The 22127-nt window shown below is 35.5% G+C and overlaps 1 protein-coding gene across 3 annotated transcripts in view; it reads left to right on the plus strand.

The window, feature by feature from the left end:
• CDH9 (cadherin 9) overlaps window positions 1–21748 on the plus strand; it is a 98106-nt gene extending 76358 nt beyond the window's left edge. For 2 of the 3 annotated variants that reach the window (XM_026799812.2, XM_005481654.4), the window contains 7 exons: window positions 2131–2318; window positions 3609–3862; window positions 5131–5267; window positions 6643–6764; window positions 16735–16852; window positions 16939–17190; window positions 19829–21748. In XM_026799812.2, the coding sequence (XP_026655613.2) occupies window positions 2131–2318; window positions 3609–3862; window positions 5131–5267; window positions 6643–6764; window positions 16735–16852; window positions 16939–17190; window positions 19829–20316 (1559 nt within the window). In that variant the 3' untranslated portion in view covers window positions 20317–21748. The remainder of the gene's footprint in view (window positions 1–2130; window positions 2319–3608; window positions 3863–5130; window positions 5268–6642; window positions 6765–16734; window positions 16853–16938; window positions 17191–19828) is intronic. The other variant, XM_005481655.4, reaches the window with a different exon arrangement.
• Window positions 21749–22127: the final 379 nt, after the last annotated feature.

Genomic DNA, 22127 nt, shown 5'->3' on the forward strand with positions numbered 1-22127 from the left:
CAATTTCAATCATGCTGGTGATCCTTCCCTCTCATTTTCTTTCTCCTCAGCAGGGCGGGTTTTAACACTTTCTAGGAAATCAAAGAAAGAGAAATATCAGGCAGATTTTATTTCTTCTTGGGTAGTTATGAAGAGGAGTACACCTTCAAAAAACTACCTGTTCTGGACGTTTGCTTTTTATAGAAACATTTGTCTTCCTTTTTCTCTTATCTGAAGCAACAATAAGTAAAATTGTTGCCCAAAGTAGCGGATGAACAGCAGTTGCGAGCAACACCAGTTAATATCAAGGTGTTTAGGACCAAAAAATGGATTTCTTAGAGGGACTGGAGAAAGTAAAATGGCACTGTGAAGTAGTGGTGGTTCAGACCGCATCAAGAAGAAGCATTTTCTGTTTTGTTTTGTTTCCTAAAAGCAGTCGTGGAAAATTAGAAGACATAGGCCTAAATGGAATTTAAATGATACTATAATGAAAAACTTACACATTTTGAATTCTATTGTACTCCAAAACAAATAGCCATCTCACATCCTGAAATGTGTAGCCTTTACACAGCACCACAAAAATAGGAATGCTTTCAAACAAAAAAGCACTGAAGGGAGGTATTTATCTGGAAGGAGTAATAAGTACTATGACTGAATCTGTTCTTATGGTAGATCTTGCTCAGCTGCCAAACCCTTGAATTTTCAAGGGTTCAAGGCTTGAAACTTACCATTTAGCTTCCAGGAATCCTACCTTTCATCCCATTTGCAGACTGGTTTGAGGGAACAATATGCATTTTAGTCTGTGTGGATCACAGAAAAATAAGCTGCTGCTGAATTTTCACTTACAACCTTGAATTTGGAACAGCAATCACAATTTAGCATCAAGCTTTAGCTTCCATTTGGCTGCACATCTATATAAATACAAGGTGTTTTCAGGAACTCTCTTTTGTACTTAGTCTTTACAACTGAGGACAGAAACTCATTCTGCACTTAGAATTTTGATACATTCCTTGTATTAAATGGAACAGGTCAGGATCCTTTAGGTGCCTTAAATGGGCACGTAAATAGAGGAAATAAGGTTGTTGCAACAAGGAGAGTTGACTGTACTTTACAAGTCAATACAATTTATATGTGTCCTCTTTGGATCCTTAAAATAAAGGTTGTACCCTTTATTAGGCGCTAATTTTGTCACATTCTTAAGGTATTTCTCCAATGCTACTACTTCACTCAGTTAAATAATATGAATTTACATGAAAAAACAGATCAAAAGGAGCATTAGATTTTGGCATGTTATGTGCAAAATATGAACTCATCAGATGTGTTTGGATTTTTTTACATTTTCTTGGTAGCAAATAACAGAAAATGCTGAATTTGATTTTTTTTTTGTGTGTCTTGCTAGTGAGGAAACATCTTCTATGTCTCCTTCTTCTTGGTGAAGAAATTAATAGTTTTTCTGCTACAGCATGTCTTTAAAATTAGATTAAAAAAAAAAAGTTGTCAGAAAGTACGTTTGGATTCACTTTTCATACACACAAGCAAGCATAAAGGGTCTGTGTAATTGGATTTCTTTATAGAAAACTGATTATAAAAATAAAAATAGCAATTAACATGAACATGTGTCCAGATGCCCTTTACCATGACTCTTTACCATGTATTATCAATAACAAATGAATTTATTATTTTCAAACAGAACACTTACTGGAATATATTTCAAAGTAATTAAAAGAAAAGGTTATTCTATTTTAGTCTCTTTCCAAAATCCTCACTGATTTCTACAACTCTTGTTTGAAAACAACCTTGAGAGAACAAAAAACAAAATCCTTTCCTATTTTTAAATATATCTAGGAACATTTCTAGATAAAAAAATATATATAGTGCTAATAATCAGGGTAAGAACTGGTACCTCACTGTCCCTTAATACTGAAGAAAAAAAAGAAGCGTTATAGGGCTTTGAAGAATAACTTGAATATTTTGAGAGTGTCAATCAAATCCAAATCTTGTTTTAAAGTTTAGTGTGATGACTAGTGGCATTCTTCTTAAAGTGTTTGGAACTTCAAGTTACTTTAAAAAATCTAGTTGAAATTGAAGATAATTTCTATTCAGAAAAAAAATATTTCTCAAAACAATAAATGTTTGATTTTGCTCTTCTAGGCTCCTACCAGTTCAGCTCTCCTGAATCTGCACCACCTGGGACTCCTCTTGGCAGAATTAAAGCCAATGACCCCGATGTGGGAGAAAATGCAGAGATTGAGTATAGCATCTCCAATGGGGATGGATCAGACATGTTTGATATCATCACTGACAAGGACACACAGGAAGGGATTATAACTGTCAAAAAGGTTTACTTTTTCTCCCTCTCTTTTATATGTACTTAGCTCTTCAGGTGTTTCGGTTATTTTTCTTTTTCCAGGGGAAGGGAGGGTAGATCTCACAAGGGGGCAGGCTGCCAAGGAGCTGTTGTATTAGTTTTGTTCTTCTCTTTCTTCAGCAGGTATCTGTTATTTTCAAGTCTCAAGGGAAATTTACTGGCATGTCACTTCACATAAAGCAATATTTCAGGGGCTGCTGTCTGTTCAATATATAGACTCTCACACACAGTACTTTCAAATTAGGGCTGTGAAAACTTGGAGAGGTTCAGTTCACAGTGGGGTTTATCAGCTGATTGCTGTGCTAAGACTTACAAGAGTGGTAGGCTTACCTGGACCTTGATGAATTTGCACGTCTGAGATTAAACTCTCCCTCTCTAATCTGTTCAACAGCCAGTTATCCCTAGTACCTAAAATCTATCTTGCTTTAAGTCTAGTTTTGGTGATACTTCAGTTGTTACAAATTATGTCAGTGAAACTCCAAAGAGCAAAGATATTTACAGAAGTTTAATTCATAATCCCATGTTTGACAACATTATTGGTTGCTTTTCAGAAATCAGCCTCTTAAACTCTGAACCCTTTTATTGATTTTAATGTTTTTAAATATATCAGTAACATTAATTGATAACTACCTATGAATAAAATACCAATCTATAAACATATTTGGAAACACATATACTTGTTTGTTTATATGTATCTATGAAGGTCTACCTACATATACATATATGGATGTGCATGATGTAAATGTCATATGGATTGAAAATCAAACTTCACAGATTTTCTTTTTACTGAGGAACGTGGAGACCAGGAACAAGTCTGGTTTGTTCCTAGTGCCAAACTGTAGATGGTAATGGGTAAAAGAAAGTAAAAGATAAATAGGACAGAGGTAATTTAAGAACTGGGATAATTGCTCTTTTTACAGCCAATGTGATGAGACAAATAAGACTTTACACAACTCCTTGTTGTGGACTGAGTAAAACTTCTATGTTTCTATATTTTTACATAAGTCAAAGCCTCCTGTTTTTTCAGGAACCTGAACAATTAATAGGCAGAGGGATCATAACTGCCTTGCTATCCTATAATAATCCTTAATTTTAGTGTCTAGAATAAGATCTAATATATTCCATCTTCTCCAAGATGGAGTAAAATTTTGAGCTTTTGCTCCTAAAAATGTTTCACTTTTTGATTTAGACTATAAAACTTACCCACATTTTTCTTAAGGTGATGTAATTTTCTTTATTATTATTATTATTTGCTCCTCAGCATCTGGATTTTGAAAACAAGGTGTTATATACCCTAAAAGTAGAAGCAAGCAACACTCATCCTGATCCTCGTTTTCTTCAGCTGGGGCCATTCAAAGACACGGCTTTTGTCAAAATCTCTGTTGAAGACATTGATGAACCTCCAGTGTTCAGCAGACCCTGGTATTTAATAGAGGTAGACGAAGATGCCAAGGAAGGAAGCATTATTGGGCAGGTTGTCGCCCAAGACCCAGATATAGCAAAGAACGCAATAAAGTAAGCCATTATACAATATAAAATTCTTTAGATGTGGGTCAACAGAGAACGATGAGAGTGCAAGGTAGAAAGAGGCTGTTTGGGTAATTAAGCACATGGGTGCTGTTGGAAAGTGTACAAGAGAAATGTCTATGCGAGCTTGTGAAGGCAAATACAATTAGCACAATGAGCGGTGCAGAGAATGCTTTTTAAGAGCAGTCTACAGGAACCAGGTAAAAAGAAATAAGATGTCAGCACTTAATTGCCAGCATGTTTTAGTAGTTTCACCAAGCTGTTCATAAAATTATTCTTTTATACTATCTAAAACATTCAAAATTTTGTATTTCTGTGCTCCCTGATGCTTGATGACAGTCACACTTCTGTACATAACATCCATGTTCCATAATTTAACTATTTAATGATCACAGTATATTGAATAAGAAATGATTGCAAGAAAGTAATAACAATTAGACGTAAGAGTTCAGTGCTGTGAAATTGCTGTAATTGTTATCAATCTGCTATTATTATCTGCAGTGACAAACAAGGCACTTAAGTTTGTCTATTTACCATGCAAGTGATTATGAAAATTGATCTCTGCATTTCTGAACAAGCTTTCTATGTCCTACAGCAGTATGTGTTGAGGTAGGAGGTGTGGGAAGAGGAGGAAAATAAAATACTTTAAAGAAAAATATGTATAAAATCTCAGTTTAACCTGATAATGACTGCCAGCTACTAGGCTGATTAGAAAACAGCTGTAACTCAAGTTTTTTCTCACTGGGTAAGAACAAAGCAAAAACAAGTATCACAAAACAAGATTTTAAGAAGTTTTGTATTAAAGAACAAGTAATTGAAAGATTTTTCTCTCGTGTTTGTGGTCCTTGTGACACCTCAAAAATAGATTTTTTTAAATTGATACTTTCTTGTGTCTGTAATATGTGTCCTTTGGTGACAGAATTCTCTCAGAAACAATTAATTTGCAAAAAATCTTACCTAAAAAAGTTCACTTTTAGTTATTAGTCCAAAATTCACTTTAGGAGCTAAAATGTAATTTCAATTATTAATCTAAAAACCACCCACATAAAATTTTGTCTTCATCATCATCACTAGTCTTAAAATTGTTTCTAAGTATTTGTAGCATGCAGGTAGTTAAGGGAAAACTTAGGTTATTTGGAAAGAAAACATTCTTGATTATGCACAGTTAAAACTGGAAAACTTTTAGAGGTGGCTGTGAGCAAAACTGGAGACTGCAATGGGAGATTGTGATGCTCAATTTTACTGTATCTTGACAGATATTCTGTAGATCGACACACTGACCTTGACAGAATATTCAACATCTATTCAGGAAATGGATCCTTATTCCTCTCGAAGCCACTTGACCGAGAAGAAACTCCCTGGCACAACATCACCGTCATAGCAACTGAAATCAGTAAGATGAAGATAAAATTTATCTCAGAAGAATATTTGAACTGAAAAAATAATTAAATTCTACAGGTTCTATGACTTACCTTTTTTTATTAGTTTTGTCCTTATCCAGATATTATTGATAGACATACATATAGAAGTCCAATTTATATTTTAAGTTATGTTTTGCCCATTTTTCACAAAGATATTTAGGAACTCTCAGGCTCAATAAAGCCATGTACAATATAAATTAGATAAGTTAACTGGTTCCTTGAGAATTCACATCAAATAATTTGGTGCAGGTGTGATGCACTGACTCTATCCCAAGCTAAGTCTTCAGGAAAATCTTTGGGGAAGAGGAGAAAAAATGCCCCTGACATACAAATACATTGTCAGAATAACCTTTGTAAATGAGAAAAAAAATTATGCTTTACCTCAACTGATGCAACTTATCTCAGAAAATGGCTCTGTTTGAAGTCAAGACTAGGGAAATTTTTTGCCCTCCATATATGAAATAAACTGTGGGATTAATCTTTCACCTGGATTCTTTACTATTCTCTTAGATACTTTCAGGCTAGATGTGTCTTGCCTACCTTTTTTTCTGAGGCAACAGTCATCAAAGGGGAAAATGTATCATTTTAGGGAAAAACTTTTCTGCCTTCCTTTATTCTCCTATAGATTCCCCTGGAGTCAATGTGCTTAAGAGTCTGGGAGTTGGGTAATGTGGAGAGATGAATCATATCCCCATTTTCAGAGAGATTTATAGCTTTTACCTTTTTCTCTAAAATACTTTTCATTGTTTGGTTAAAAATATTCTACATTTTCAATATGCATAGTGTGAGAATCCTCTCTGGCAATACCTTGAATTTGGAGGTTTGGGAAGATTGATTGATGATCATATCCTGCATAAATAATTTTATTATTTTGTTTTTAACAGTTAGGAGAGAAAGGAAAACTTTGATTTGGGTTTTTTATGATTTCGTGTGTGATTGTGTGTTGTTGTTGTGGTAGAGTTGCTCATTGACACTCTTTTACTGCTGTATTGATTTGAAAAGGTAAATGTTCTTAACAGCTCAGCCTCATGGAACAACATTTGCAATTAATTATTTTTTTAACTGATATAAATAAGACAACTCCCTAACAACTCAGTGATCTGTTTTTAATGCAAACAAATTTGAGCATACTTTATATTATATATACACATATATATAAAATAATAGAAAAACTTGTTTCAGTTAGGGCTTTCATGTATATGTAATGTATATCATCAGAAGATGAAATAAAATTGTTTTACTATAATCAAGAAAATTGAATATTTCTAATATCTTTTGGAAAAAAAGTATTGGATTTTTTTCATATACATATCTCTTTGTATTGTAATATTTTTTTCTTTTTTTCAGATAACCCTAAACAAAGTAGCCAAATACCTGTCTTCATACGGATTTTAGACATAAATGATCATGCACCAGAGTTTGCCAACTACTATGAAACATTTGTTTGTGAAAATGCAAAAGCAGGACAGGTAAACCAATACTGATATTACCAAAGGACTTGTAAGGAAACTATCCTGCATTGCCATCATGAAGAATTCAACATATTAGTTTGAACAGCAGTAGACCAACCCAGCCTCCTAATTTCCTATCTTCTGCAACAAAATACAAGTTGATTCCAAAAAGGACATAAAAGATGAAAGATAATATCCTAGTACAATAGCATAGGATATAATAAAAAAATGATACTTTAAGGTGGTTTTTCATTTATAATACCAGAAAATATTTTTCAGAAATGGGTTTGCAGAATGATACAAAATGCTTTTGCTGTACAACTATTACATTTATTTCTGGATCTTTATTTAATGTAGTTAATGTAGCTTAGTTAATGTAGCAACACCTTCAAGCACATGAGGCAGGAAAATTTTTATTAAGTCTCAGATAAGAAGGTGTGTAAACCAAGCTTTTTCAAAAATAAAGGGCAATCATTGTAGGTTATAACTCAGTCTGGCATTGTGTTGAGTCTGGTCAAAGATCATGTCTATCCCTTTCTAAACTGCCTCAGAATTCTGTAAAATTCTAAGAGACAAGAAAAAAAAAAGTTGAGGATAAAACAAAGTGATAATCAAGTAAGTAGATAAACCAAGAGAACTCAGAGCCAGCATATTACAAAAATGTCTTAATATTGCTGCCTTCACGACATCATCTATTTATGCTAATGCCAGTCAGTCCTTCTGTTAAAATCTTGTGAAGAAAGATTTTTTCTTTACAGGGTTTACCAAAGAATTGGATTTTGTAACAGATAGGGTACTCTAAGATTATCTGTCTAAAATGGCTCACACATGAGCCTCTTCTCTAGACTGATTAATTTTTGACTGGAAGAAAAATGTTGAGATCTTTATTTCCACTTACACAAACATGAGTGGATTTCTACTCCAGGAGAGCCAAGCCAGGATGAAGCCCTAAGAGGAGCTTAGTTCTATCCTCGTGTCTCACCAGCTTTAGGCTGTCATCATCCAGCCAAAACAGTCTGGCTTCATGGAAAATATGTGGAAAGGATAGAATGTATAATATTTTGTTTTTCTTTAGAGCACAGTGACCACGCAATATTCAAGGACTTTATGAAGATGGGAGATATGGATAGGCATCAGGAACCATGCTCATGTTTTACCTGATTTTTTACCAGTGTTTATTTAAGTCACAGAGGCCTCACTCAAGGTAGCATAGATGGTATGTAAGATGAGTTTAGATTTTCAGGTATTGCAGAACCCTATGCAGAGCAAGAACACGTGTTCTTGCTCAATTCTGATCCAATTCAAGTGATGGTTTATAAATTTTTTAACAGATAGAAAAAGAAATAAAAAATTGAGAAAAAAAAAGGACACAATAGATTATAGGAAGCCTTCATAAAATTCTATTTATTTTTCATTCATTAAACATAATATCAGAATTCAGGCAAAATAGGTTAGGATGGAAGAGGATACCTTGATTAAAAAAATCACTTCCCTTTGAAGAGGTATTTGACAATTTTTTTATTCTTTTTTTAAAGACTGTTTTACTCTTTTTCATGTAAATTATATAAATAGATGAATATACACTTCAAAGGAAGTGATGAATTAAATTAAAACTGGAAGGAATTATCATGCCAGAAAAATGAAAAGAGAGTGCTTTTCACAACAACTAAGGTTTATAATCACATCGTCCTGTCTTAACCAGTGACATAAATTGCCACTTAAGAGTACAGTTCAAGTTTACCGAAAAATTCTCCAAGCTTTTGGCTTTTAGACCCACAGAGTTTTACTTTATGACTTTTAAGCTGAATGCATTCAGATAATTCTAGCTATTAAATTCAAACAGATGCCGTAGAACCTAAATTCTGTTAGTGTAACAATGTCTCATTGCACAAGACAAAATTGAGGTAAATAAATTTTAAGATCTCAATGTGATGACTTGTAGAAAGGTGAGTAATGTATTTTATTTGCATAACACAAAGAATGTTTTGAAAGTCTAGGAATTAAGATCTAATTGAAATTAATCTTGTACAATTTTGCCAACCAGCAAACACAGGTTTTGTCATATATTTGAAGAAGTTCAGCCAGGCAGACTGGTTGTCAATTTCCTTAATCCAATTTCCATCTAGTCTAGCATACTTGGTGAAATACCCATGGATGTATGAAATATCATTTACCTTTCTGGTAAATTCTGTACTTACCTAATAGCAGATATGACAGAGACCCATTCAATAGGTATGTGTGTTGTTTTCCAGACCTCCTACATATCTAATTTACTAATGTAATTTCAGCAATTATTTTCCCTCATTGGAAAATCCCACAAAAATACTAGAAATAGAGTGTGCACAAAGTGTAGCTACAAAAAAAATGAGAGATTCATTTTGTTTTCTATTTCTTAACAGCTGAGGTCTTCAAGAGAGGCACCTGAGTTTGTATCTGAACATTTATACATAATTGACTTAGTATTTCAGAAGAGAGACTACGTTCAATACATGAGAGTACTTTTATTTTGGTGCTTAAAACAGCAATGAATATAGAAATATGAACTTGAATGTTTTGGCCAAGTGTGCTAAGTTCCAGAGAACCTGTACTGCTCATGTCTAGCAGTCCCTGTATAGTATAAAAAAAATGGAAACGTGTTCATTGTGTTCATTTAGTACTATTCCAACCTATTCTAGAGATCACCTAAACCAGCTTTTTGATTATAAACATTATTGCTTCTTGACCCATCACAGCACTACTTCTTCATCTGGTGCCATAACAAAAGAATCAGGCTGAGAAAATAAATATATTTAGGTTTTTTTTTTTTGGTTTTTTTTGGTTTTTTTTTTAACCCAGGACTAGCTATTAGTCACACTCCTTTCTAAGTCTCAGGTACATCAGGAAGCATCAGAATGATCAAATATTGTTTCTCTGCCACCAGGCAACAGTATTCATTCTCAGCATCAACAGATATTAGATGCTTCACTCGTGGTTTTCAGATAGCCTTAGGAGGGTCAGAGGAAAGAAAGTCCTACAGTGTCTCCTACTCTTTTGTCTCCAAGCAACAATGGTATGACTGGGGATAAACCTTATCATAAAAGGTTAATAAAAATGTGTGTTCATTAGGCTGAAACACTTTTGTCAACACGAGAATCTTATTTCATTGGCTAGTACATAGGCTAAAGAAAAGTAGGGACAGCAGACATCCTCTCGTGCAATTTAGAAACCCCTAATCCTGAAGCCCCAGGGACTGTTGTGGGGAAGGCTTTGGCACAAGGTCTCTCATGCCCTTGTCACAGGAATTAATTGGATCTTTTTAGCTGGATTAGAGGATGAGTACTCTCCATGGAAACCAGGCAGATATACTTGAGAAGGAGACTGATTTAACTGAATAACTTGTTGGTAAAAGTTTAGCTCCATAGTTTATTGCAAAGTTTATTTTTGGCAAAAATTTAGCTAATTTCAACATTCATCAAGAAAACAACCTGGGTCACTACTTTTCCCCACTGATGCAATTCTCTTTCCTGCCATTCACAGGTTTTCAGACAACAGAACGTAGAAAGTTTGTTTCCTCCTTCAGAGACCTGGCTGATTTTTCTTTTCATTACTCTCCATACCCTCCCTCTCTTTTTAAAATGAAGCAGAGAGAGATCACTTTTTCTCAAGCTTGCATTGCTAATTATCAGTCATGTCTTTATATACATTGTAGGTGCTTCACTAGGTAGACACCTTTTGGCTTATTTTAGTGAGAGACCCATGCTAACAGTCTTTCTTTTTAAGTAAGAATTAAAGTGAGAGTTTTCCAAATTTTGATAAGCATTCAGTCCTGCTTAAAACTGCCAACACATTTGTGGAACAGAGCCAAGCTCTGGAAACCAAACTGGTTTGCATTACTGAATGTGAAGTTTTGTGCAGTGACAGGCATCTATTCAAGCTTTCACATGTGTGATGGAGGCTGTTTTCTGCAGCTAGCACCTTACAGGGGTATAGCCTAGAATTGTGTCTGTACAAGTGTGATCACTCAGGCCGCATAATGGCAAGATGGACATCCACGGACAGCTGGATTGGTTTTGAAACACTCCTATGGGCCATACCATCGCGTCTTTTACTTAACCTCTGTGATGCTTATTTATGCTTGCTGTTAGTAATACATTCAAGGTTAGCTAGTGTTTGACCCTACCAGATCATACAGGCAGGAAAAGGGGTAAGAGGAAGAAAGGATAGGAGAAAAAAATCTGTTCTTCCATTGTTTCCCCATAAAGTTTGCACATATTGTTCTCATGATTGCCATACATTGTCTCTCTCACAGGATTTTTTCTCCCCATAGTTTATTGCAGACAAAGTGGTGAGGTCTTACCAGATTCCTAGAGAAACATTTGCAGCACCAAAGAAGTTCAACAACTTTCAAGAAATCCAGTGCTCTGAGATACAGAATTTCTGTTCTCTTCTATATCACTTAAAAAATGTTAGACAAAAACCAACACTAATAGCTCCTAGAAATTTCTTTCTCAGGTGCTTAGAGATGCTTTTAAGTCTTTTATTACTTTTATTTCTCTGTTGTACAATGACCAGGTTTAACTAAGAGCATGATATAACAAAAAATGAAAGCCCAAATGCTTCAAGTGGATTAAAAGCCTGCTCCTCTCTTCTGTTACATACAGAAACAACAAAAATTCAGAAGCTGCTACTGTATCTGTACCTTAACAATGTCTTTCTCTAGTAGTCTTTGTGACTGGAAGTGCAATTTTTATATGACAATCATGCTGTATTTAAACTTCAGAAAGATGATCTACAACACAGACCATCTTTAAATTTCTGTGAAAGTGATATTACTTTTCACCATATATAGTGAATTTTGAAAGAAAGAATTTTGAAAAAGAAAAAGGTGTAGAAATAACAACCAACAATACATTACTGTTTTGAAAAGAAGCAGCAGCAAACTTCTTTGCAAACATTTTATTTGTCTCAGGTTTCGTTTTATTAGTAGAAATGTTTAACCTGAAAATATATTGCATGTGCCCACCCATGGACCTCATCTTGTTCATATTTCTCCAAGGAACTTTTCGAAACGTGGCTGTAGTTTTTAAAGAGTACACCCTGGAGCCAAGGTGCCACAGCCATTTATTTGCATGACATGCAAGCCAGCACACACTGAAAAGCCTGTCTTAAAAGTGTCCAGATGGTGCTGACCTCTGTGCTATAAAGCAAAGCATTTGCTTTAATGGTTCCTACATTTCTTTTATAGGCATTCCCAAGGCTGAGCCTACAACCAAAACCTTCTACTTGTGCAGCTCTCTGTGTGTACAAGTGCAGCCTCAGGAACGCTAACAGCATGCTCTGAAGTGCACAGAGACCCTTCCTATTTCAGAATTCCCCCAGCTAGCTTCTACTTGCTTGCTGTCTTTAAAACATCTTGAAGTGCAGCCTTTGCCTAAGGATGTATGAGATACATAGAAGGAATCTGTTTTTAGGCCGTCCACTCACCCCCAACCACTTTTTCAGACATGAGTACGAATAACTGTAAAATAGCCTGAACATAAACTACAATCATAGTTTTGACTGCGGTGCAAGTCATAAAATCACAGCATCCAGGTCAAAAAAACCAAACAATATGAAACAGGATTGTAATTGAAGTATTTCCATGTTTGAAAAAAAATATTTCAGTGGAAAATAGGTCCAAACCCTTTAGCAAAATCTCTGTCTTCATCATGAAAGAAACAAATAGAATCATGGAATCATACAATGGTTTGAATTGAAAAGGACCTCAAAGACCACCTTGCTCCAACTGCCTTGGCCATGACCAGGAATATGACCCATTAGACTGGTTGGGTCACTCAGGGCTCCATCCATCCTCACTTGGAACACTTCCAGAGATGCATCATTCACAGTGCCCCTGGGAAACTTGGTTTAGTGTTTCACTGTCCTTTGAGTGAAGAATTCCTTTCTAACATCTAACCTAAATCTTTCCTCTTTTACTTAAAAATCTTTCTCCTTTGTCCTATCCCAATCTGCCTGTGTAAGAAGTCAATCTTCCACTCTTTTATAAGACCTCTTAAAGTACTGGAGGATGACAATAAGATCTCTCTAGAGCCTTCTCCTCTCCACACTGAATAACCACAACTGTCTCAGCCTGTCTCTATATAACACATGCTCCATACCCCTAACCATCTTAGTTCCCCTACTTTGGACTCACCCCAGCTGGCTCACATCTCTATTATGGTTAGGACTCCAGACCTGAATTCAGCCCTCCAGGTGGGATCTCACAAGGGAAGAGTAGAGCAGTAGAATCACTTCCCATGACCTACTGGCTGCCCCTCTTCTGATGCAGCCCACGATACAGTTGACCTTCTGGGGTCTTTGTTGGCTCATGTCCTGCTTTTCATCCACCAGAACCCTCAAGTGCTTCTCTGCAAAGATGCTGTCAATGACATCTTCTCCCATTCGGTGCTCTTGTCTAGGATTGTCCTAAGCCCTCGTGCAGCACCTTGTGCTTGGACTTGTTGAACTTTGTGAGATTCTCATAGATTTATTTCTCAAGATTTCCCAGGTCTCTCTGGACAGGATCCCTTCCTTCTGTTGTGTCAACCACACCACTCAGCCTCGTGTCTTCTGCAAACTTGCTGAGGATACACTTGGTCTTACTGCCTATGTCATTGATAAAGATATTAAAGAACACTTTTCCCAAGACATCAGTCATTGTCAGAGCACTGCTAAACAGCATGGCTAAATGAGCACTGGTCCCAAGATCATTAAGAAAAGTTTCCATTGGGAATAATTCTTCTTGCTACTTATTTCACATTGTCAAACTGCTACAAATATCTTGTCCTGAATGTAAAAAAACTTGATGTCAATGCCTATGTTTTAATTTTCATTATCTTCAAAGAAAAGTGACCCTAAAAACTTGAATTGACCCATTAAGATCCACTCAAGAGTATGACACTGTTTTTTTTTAAATACACAGAAGTGCTCACGCACATGCATAGGCAGCTCTCAAAATAGTGACAATACTGCTGTATTTTCAAAAAATATGCTCATTCACATGGGAAAGTATGAAAGAAAGAAAGAAAATAATGAGAATGGTTTTATTTTCTCCAACCTTGATCTGCTTGAAATATATTTGAGTAAAAATAATTTTCTTGAAATAACTCTTCTGTCATAAATCTTACAGCATCAGGACTTGCTCTAAATTCCTGATGAAGAGTGATCATACCTCAATGTCCCTAAGTGAATCAAAAAGGGTGATTATATTACTGAAATGAAATCACAAAATGTACACAAAAGAATACTAACTTTTCTTCATATAAATGAGATACTTAAAAATTGCCAGACTACTTTCTGTGGTGATTATCACTGACAGCATTGTCTTTTATTTACAGCTGTAAAAGTGAAAAAGAAAAATCCTTAATTAGATAAGATTTCTAATTTCCTTTCACCTGTTCATCATTTGGAACAATTCACCTGCAATCATGGTTTCTCATTGTTCTTTTAATCTCTCATTTTTCTCTGCTAGGCAAACAGCTGGTTCTCAATTCATGTTGCCAACAGTTAGATCAGGTAATGAGGTTGGGTTTTTACCCTCAGCTTTACCCTCAACAATAATTATTTATTGTAATTAGGTTCCTCTGTGCCTGGTAAAATTGTATTTCTCCATGTGATTTGCACATGAAGGGATTCAAATCTTACAAACACCGAATGATTACATCTCAAAAAGACCCAAGATACTCAATTACAATTTTTGATAGTTACTGCAGCAGGACATTTTCTCTTTGAGTTTTTCAGCAAGTAATTGTAAACCACACAAATGTTGTCACTTACTCTAATTCTGTCTTCTCTCTGGTACTTTTCTATTCTGTATTTTCAAACTTGTGCTAATGTGAAAGAAAAATTTTCTCATTTAAATTTGATGTTGCAGCCCAATCAAAAAAATTTGGGTGGTTTTTTAGCAGTATTTTTAAACTGTGGAAAACTAAAATTAAACCCAATCCTGGTCTTGCTTTCTGTACTAACACTTCCAGAGCCAGATTACAGGAAAGACAAAAGCAATTGAACATTGGAAAGTTATCGACATAAAATGTAATGTAAAAGCACTCTAAACAGGATACTTCACCATAAACAAGGATTTGATTAATCTTGTGAAACCGCTAAAAATTATTGAAAAAAATCAAAAGATCAGTGAACATTAAATGCTTTAAAAGTGAAAGTAGTATATGTAGTATATGTGGTTATTACTCTAACAACACTTAGAAAAACTGCATTATCCTGCTTTGAGCATAGTCACATCCTTTTGTGCAAGGCTGATGTTTAAAAATTACCATTCAAGTTCCTCAATATACCTCAAAAATAAAAAGAAATTATAAAAAATATTTTGTGCTTTTTTTTGGAAGGAGCTGTTGGAAAGTGAATGAGCTAAACACAGACCCCCCAACTGTTTCTGTTTTGTATTTTGGGCTTTTTTGTTTTGGGGTTTTTAAAATTATAATTCAATATTTTTAACTGCAATCAAATTATCCAAAGTTAACTAGAAAAAATGGGTCAAATATTCGTGGCCCAGTGCAGCACTAGCAGTAGCAAGTTTCTGAATGATAACAGCAAAAAACCACTTTAATAAAATGATTAATTCTGTGAGATACTACATACCTTCAAAAATTTAACTGTATCCCCAAGTCTCATTAAGGTCAATGTTCCAAGACAGTATATATGATAGAATAATTCCTTATTTGATAGCAACAAAGTTTACACATCATATTAGTGCTACTTTTCAATTACTGTATTTCTGGAAGAAGTCAATCAGCACCTTCTCTGGAAATAAAAGAAAAACAGAGTCTTTGTTAACAAATGGCTTTGATATCTGTGGGATTTAAAGACACCCTGAACACTGGAAACACCTGAAGACTCAAGACAGTCATTGGCTCTCTCTTGGCTTTGAAAGAAAAATGTTTAGCTGCTGAACTCATTCTGCCTTTAAGTGGCATAGTAATGTACCTGTACTGAGTTACAGCATCCTCAGTTGAGACTCCTATTCTCATGCTACCAGTTTTGTCATCTTGTGATTGAACGCAAGCCTGTGCTTGCAAGCCAAGGTTTATGGACTGTGGTTTACTCTCTCATGTGACACCCACCAGGAAGGGCAAATGACAGAACAGCCACTCACAGACCTTTCTGGAGTTCCTGTGACTCATGCAGTGTGGCATGGTGTTAAATGTTGCAAGTCAAATCATAAACCACAGTTGTTCCCATGTAACTTTTCCTTCCTCAGTTCTGTAGCTGTTTGCTTTAGCCTCTCTGTCAGTCCAGCAGAAGATAGATTAAAAAAAGTCAAATTTTTAGCATTTATGTGTATCTACGTAAAAGTGAGTACACACATTTGCACGTTTTGATGCAACAGGAAAGCTTATGCAATCCAGAGGTACTGCTGAAGCTTCTCCTTTTTTTCAGCCCACTCTGCTCTGACCCTATTCTGGCACTATTATCACTCCTTCCCAGCTGGGCTTGAGTGGCCTTGTTAGGGCAGCTATTAAGCTCCACAGCCAGAGGTTTCAATTTAGGAGGGAGTAAAGCTTCTCTTTTTATTACCCTAGGAGAATTGAGAATCCTGCCAGTGCAGTACTCCAATTTATCGCCAGGAGCAGATGAGGTGGATTGAGAATTAGACCCACTTAACAACTGGTTTACACAGCACTCTCTGTCATTGCTACATGAAGCCACAGGAGGTTTATGGCTTATTCAGAAGGGCAAATGTTTCAGTATCACTGCAAGATACTGAGTACAAATCAAAGCACATGGCTGTTCTGCAGTGAGGACTGGATCCTTTTTCATCCTTTCTTATGTGTTTAAACCATAAAATAATTTGTTTACTGTAACCTCTACTGTATTTATTTGGGAAACATTTGGCTTAGGACATCAGTTTTTGTCTTCAGATAGAGAGTCATTGGATTTTTATGGGACATGAAAAGCAGAGAATTGAAACACAAGATTTCTAAAATAGCATGAAATACTCTTTTCTTTATAGCTCATACAGACTGTGAGTGCAATCGACAAAGATCAGCCTCCTCGAGGACACAAATTTTTCTTTGAGTTGGTGCCAGAATTTGCTGTTCATCCAAATTTCTCTGTTGTAGACAACAAAGGTAACTGCTGACCCTAACATCTCCCTCCCCAATATCACATAAAACTTAATTCAGAAACACTTATTGATTCTGCCTTTCCATTCTAGATAACACAGCAGGAATTATGACCAGAAGAAATGGATACAGCCGTAGTAAGACGAGTACCTATCTTCTGCCCATCATCATATTTGACAACGACTACCCGATCCAGAGCAGCACGGGCACGCTGACCATCCGCGTGTGCGCCTGTGACAGCCGGGGCAACATGCAGTCCTGCAGCGCCGAGGCCTTGCTGCTCCCTGCCGGCCTCAGCACAGGGGCTCTGGTGGCCATTCTCCTCTGCATCATCATCCTGCTAAGTAGGTACCTGTGACAAGATGCTTCCTTGACCAGACAAAGAGCTAGTCACTTTAAGAGTCTTGATACTCTTAAAACCCTTATTCACATGACCCTCTAGAAAAATATCATCATTATTCTTTAGAAGATTGCATGAGAAGAGTGACACTGTGCCATTCAGATTAAATGCAATTGAAAATACAGGGTCAGTTTTAGTTACCATGCTCATTTGAGTAATGTTCATACCATAATCATACCTTCATTTAGATCCAGAACTTTAAAATCCTATTTCTGAGGCTATGCTAAGTTTTGCAACAATGTTATTAATTATATTAGCAATTTAATGATGAAAGATTTGGATTTTTCCTGTACAGAAAATATTTAGCTCAAAAGCATAGGATAGAAATACTCAATTTCTTGCAAGTGATAGTGAGAACTGCTGATTAAATAAGTATAAGAACAGAAGTCAGACAAGTGTTTGGAAGGTAGAAACATTAGAAAGATGTGGATATATATGAAGGAAGAATAAATGTTAGCTCATTATCTGGTGTTAAGAACATAAAAATTTCAACTTGCATGTTTTACAAGAAAAGTATCACCTCTACTTTCCAGTAAAACTCTGCAGAAAAGCTCTTTCCTTTTCCACCTGTTCTAGCAAACATAGCTTGCCGAGGGGTCAGCGGGAAGCTACAGGTGTTAGTTTATATAATTATAAGGGGATATATTTTTCTTTTTTTCAGTTTTTCCCCTAGATTCAAGATAATTCTGTGATCCTCCTAATATTTGCTATAGGTATTAGAGGAAGGGCAATATCTATAAAACATATCTGTACTGTGATTAAGGGAGGGAAAATACTTGAGCTCTAGCAAACTGATAAACTGCTTAGATTCAGGAATTGCTACTGGCCTGGTTTTAGCATCAGCCCCCTTGGATTCCCCAGGATGTTGTCCAGGCATAGTCAGGGAATCTGCTGATATTCTGCCAAGAGGCAGAACTTGAAAGGCACCATTCTCATGAGAAAACTATAGTTCAAATTCTGCCAGACCTAGCTCTTCACCTTGCACAGCTCGTATCATCATGTCAACAAGCTCGGCATCTTAAAGCCATCCTGCATGCCCTGACAAGAGCAGGAGAAAAAGGAGCGTGAAATACATGCCCTTGCTTGCTCAGAATGAACACATTGCTCTGATTGGCTGCAATGCTTGAGTACAGATTGAACAAATCTGTACTAAAGTTTGGACTTATCAAAGTTAAATGACCCTTGGGGCCACAGCAACAAAGTATGAGACTCAGAAGAGGATCAGGGACCATTGCTGTGCAGAACAAGTTTGACCACTTCTTGTCTCAGCCCCAGGGTTAGAGGCCCTGCTCTGCTTAGCACCTCTGACGTATTTGAATTCAAAGAAATATGTGGCTGTGGAGTATCTAAACAGAATTTTTAGTCTACAGCTAGTGTGATACTCAGCATCCTATTTAATTTTTCAACAAGCTTGTGTGTTATAATAGTAAACTGGTGCCAACATGCCCAACATAGGTGAGACATATTAAGTACCAGCCTTTGAAACTCACTTTACAATAACCTCTCAGTGATCTGCCCTTTTCTCTACATGAAATTCTTAAACTTACTAAAGTGTGTAGTTTCTAATCTATTATTATGAAAAGAAGAGCCTCTGTACAGGTAAAAGGAAGAAAACCCAAAGAATACTGAATGGAATATATTTCTATTAATTTTAGATTCACAACATAATATCATAGCATGTGGAAGATCTCTATTCCACTCCCCCCACCTGCAACATGTCAAACCTTAGTTTTTATTCACCAATATTCAGATGATTCAGAGTAAAAACTTAGCTCTTAGGACTCAACTTAACTATTCAGCACAGTTGTAATTTATGGTTCAGCAATCACTCTTGTGTCTCCTTGACAGATGATCTTTCTGGCCTCTCCTATTTACTCCAGCTGCTGGAGAGAGAGTCGGATTTTTACATGCACTTAAGCATTGAATTGCTACTGAAATCAATACAATTTAGACATCAGAATGTATTTAAAAAATCCTAACTTCATTTTTTTATCTCCCCTTAGAGAGCTTCATTTTTGCATCAATCCTTACCTCTTCAGAAGAGTTATTCAACTCGAGTTTCATAAACTAAGGGAATCATGTTTTTTCAGAAGAAACATTTAGTAACAAAGACTGGATTTCAATTCTTGCAGTCATTGAAGCAAAAGTAGTTTTGTCAATTATATTGATAGCTTAAGGTCTTGAGGTTCTTATTTTCAGAGGGACCTGTAGATCCCATATTCAAAAGTGAAATTAGACACTTGGGAATACTTAAATCACTAGCTTTCAAGAGTGTGAATACCTTTTGCCGAGGAGGTTCAAATACATTTAATGAAAGGACCCTTAGTGACTGCCAGAAAGGTGCTACTTAGAAAAAGAAAATCAAAATCAGTAGGACAATATTGTATGGTATTGTTTACTTTTCAACTTCAGCGTAGTTGCAAATTTATTTAAAATATAAAATATTATAATAATTTCTCCCTTAGGTTTAAAAAAGGAATAAGTTTTTGATTGCTATCAAATCATTGATACTTTCCCTTATTAACTTGGATATAAGGTTTATCACTGCATTGTTCCTTCATTCACTTTTTTTTTCCTTTTAGTATTAGTTGTCTTGTTTACGGCTGTCAAGAGACAGAGGAAGAAAGAACCCTTGATCATCTCAAAAGATGATGTTCGGGACAATATTGTGACCTACAACGATGAAGGAGGTGGGGAAGAAGACACACAGGCTTTTGACATTGGCACACTGAGAAATCCAGAAGCAAGGGAGGAAAGTAAGATGAGAAGAGATGTTATCCCAGAAACAATATTTCAGATAAGGCGGACTGCACCTCTTTGGGAGAACATCGATGTTCAAGATTTTATTCATAGAAGGCTAAAGGAAAATGATTCAGACCCAGCTGCCCCTCCTTATGATTCATTAGCAACGTATGCCTACGAAGGAAATGATTCCATAGCAAATTCTCTCAGCTCCCTGGAATCACTTACCACAGAAGGCAACCAAGACTACGATTACCTCAGTGACTGGGGACCGCGGTTTAAAAAGCTAGCAGATATGTACGGTGGAGAGGACAGTGATCGAGACTGAGAAAGTCATCTGTGACTTGGTCAGTGTTAGTGGAATTCATGTCTATGTTCCTAGATAAATAAAGTGGCCTACTCTCTTACTTGGGAATAAAATATTTACAAAAAATAGGTGTTGTCTTAGTAAGGGTTTGCTTAATCAATAAGTCAACGTGAATGAATATGAATGATTGACATTTTAAAAAAATACTGCAACCAACCTTCTATGCCTAGAAACCTCTCATGAAAGGGTTTTATAGGGAATGAAAAGACAATAAAAGGCTTTTTGCGCCTTTGATAATTACATGGAAACTCCATATTTTTAAATTGCTTTGCTTTACCTTTCCTACTATGTTGGATAGTGTGCATCTGCATTGTAACTTAATCTCAAAAATATACTTTAAAAAGATTAATATTACTGCCATATTTATTGAGTTAAAAATGTCTGTGTGTTGATTCATCCTGATATTTTTATATATGTATATTTATATTTTTGTATTTTTATTAAATAAATTAGAATTTATAAAAAGACTACTTATGTAGTTTGTCAATCATAAAGAACTGTCCAATCTTTCTGAACAAAGGAAAATTTGCATTGTGCAACATTTCATTTTTGAATGCATCTTCTTATATCAGATTAGTGGTTGCAATGTACCGGGCAAGAACGATATGGAGAGAGGGGTCCTGCAATGGAAATGCAGTGTAGAAGGCAGAAAGGACTATTTTGAAAAGGTGATTATTTATAAATGCACTCTGACTCACAATTTGTATTGCTACATGGCAGAATAATACAGTTTCGTGGTGAAGCTCACTCACACATACCTTCTTACATGAACATATGACCACTGAAAATACTGAACAGATCGATGCCTAGGGATCTAAGGAACTATTAAAGTTTATTCTGGCAGATATGAAAACAAATTTTAATATACCTTCAAAGAAATTGGATAATTAAGCTATCATCAATAATAAAAGGAAGGTTATTATATACTAATCTTATTTTGGAGCTTTGAGACAATAAGAAAAATCAGATACATTACTGATAATTTCTTGTAAATAAAGGGAACCAAGAAACAAAAAAAAAGTCTAACTAGTATTTTATTAAAGTTGTTAATGTTCTAGTCCTTCAAATAAGTGTGTACATTTGCATATTTCCTACAGTCCTAATGACTATTAGCAACTAAATTTTTTTTAATATATTTGCTGGATATGGTTTTCCAATGCACTTATTTTTTCCCAACACAGAAAAAAGGAATATAAGTGGACCACGTGATCTAACAAAGTTGAAGGGTTTATCCACATTTTGTAAAAAAAGAAGTATATAAAACCTCAAATTTATGGAAAAGGAGAAACATTTTTGACAATATAGGAAGCACATTATCCATAGCATTTCCATTTTTTAATGTTGCCTTTAAAGAAAATCAACACCTACAGATGTTTCAAAAAAAAAAAAAACCACCTACAAAATAATAATGTTTCAAGGTTTTGTCTCGCTGTTAATGAGCCATTTTTCATATCTTTTTATAATGAAACTTATGATACACATTGACAATGTTATGTGGACTATTGAGTCACTTATCTCTTACCATAAAAATAATAAAGAGGATTCAACCTCAGAGATCCTTCAGCCAGACATAAGAACACACTCCTGATTATCTTTTTACTATGTTGACTTTCAGATTATTTATAAAAAAATATTTTTTATTATTCTTTGTTTAGTCCTTCTACCATACTCTTCTGCCAGCCCCAAGGATGTTTCTCAAGTTTCTTTCACACTGAACTCCTCTTTCTGGAGGGGAAGGAATGTCTGTGTGATTGTGGTTCCAAACAAGCACC

Source organism: Zonotrichia albicollis, chromosome 1, assembly GCF_047830755.1.
Source record: "Zonotrichia albicollis isolate bZonAlb1 chromosome 1, bZonAlb1.hap1, whole genome shotgun sequence".
Classification (NCBI taxonomy): Eukaryota; Metazoa; Chordata; class Aves; order Passeriformes; family Passerellidae; genus Zonotrichia; species Zonotrichia albicollis.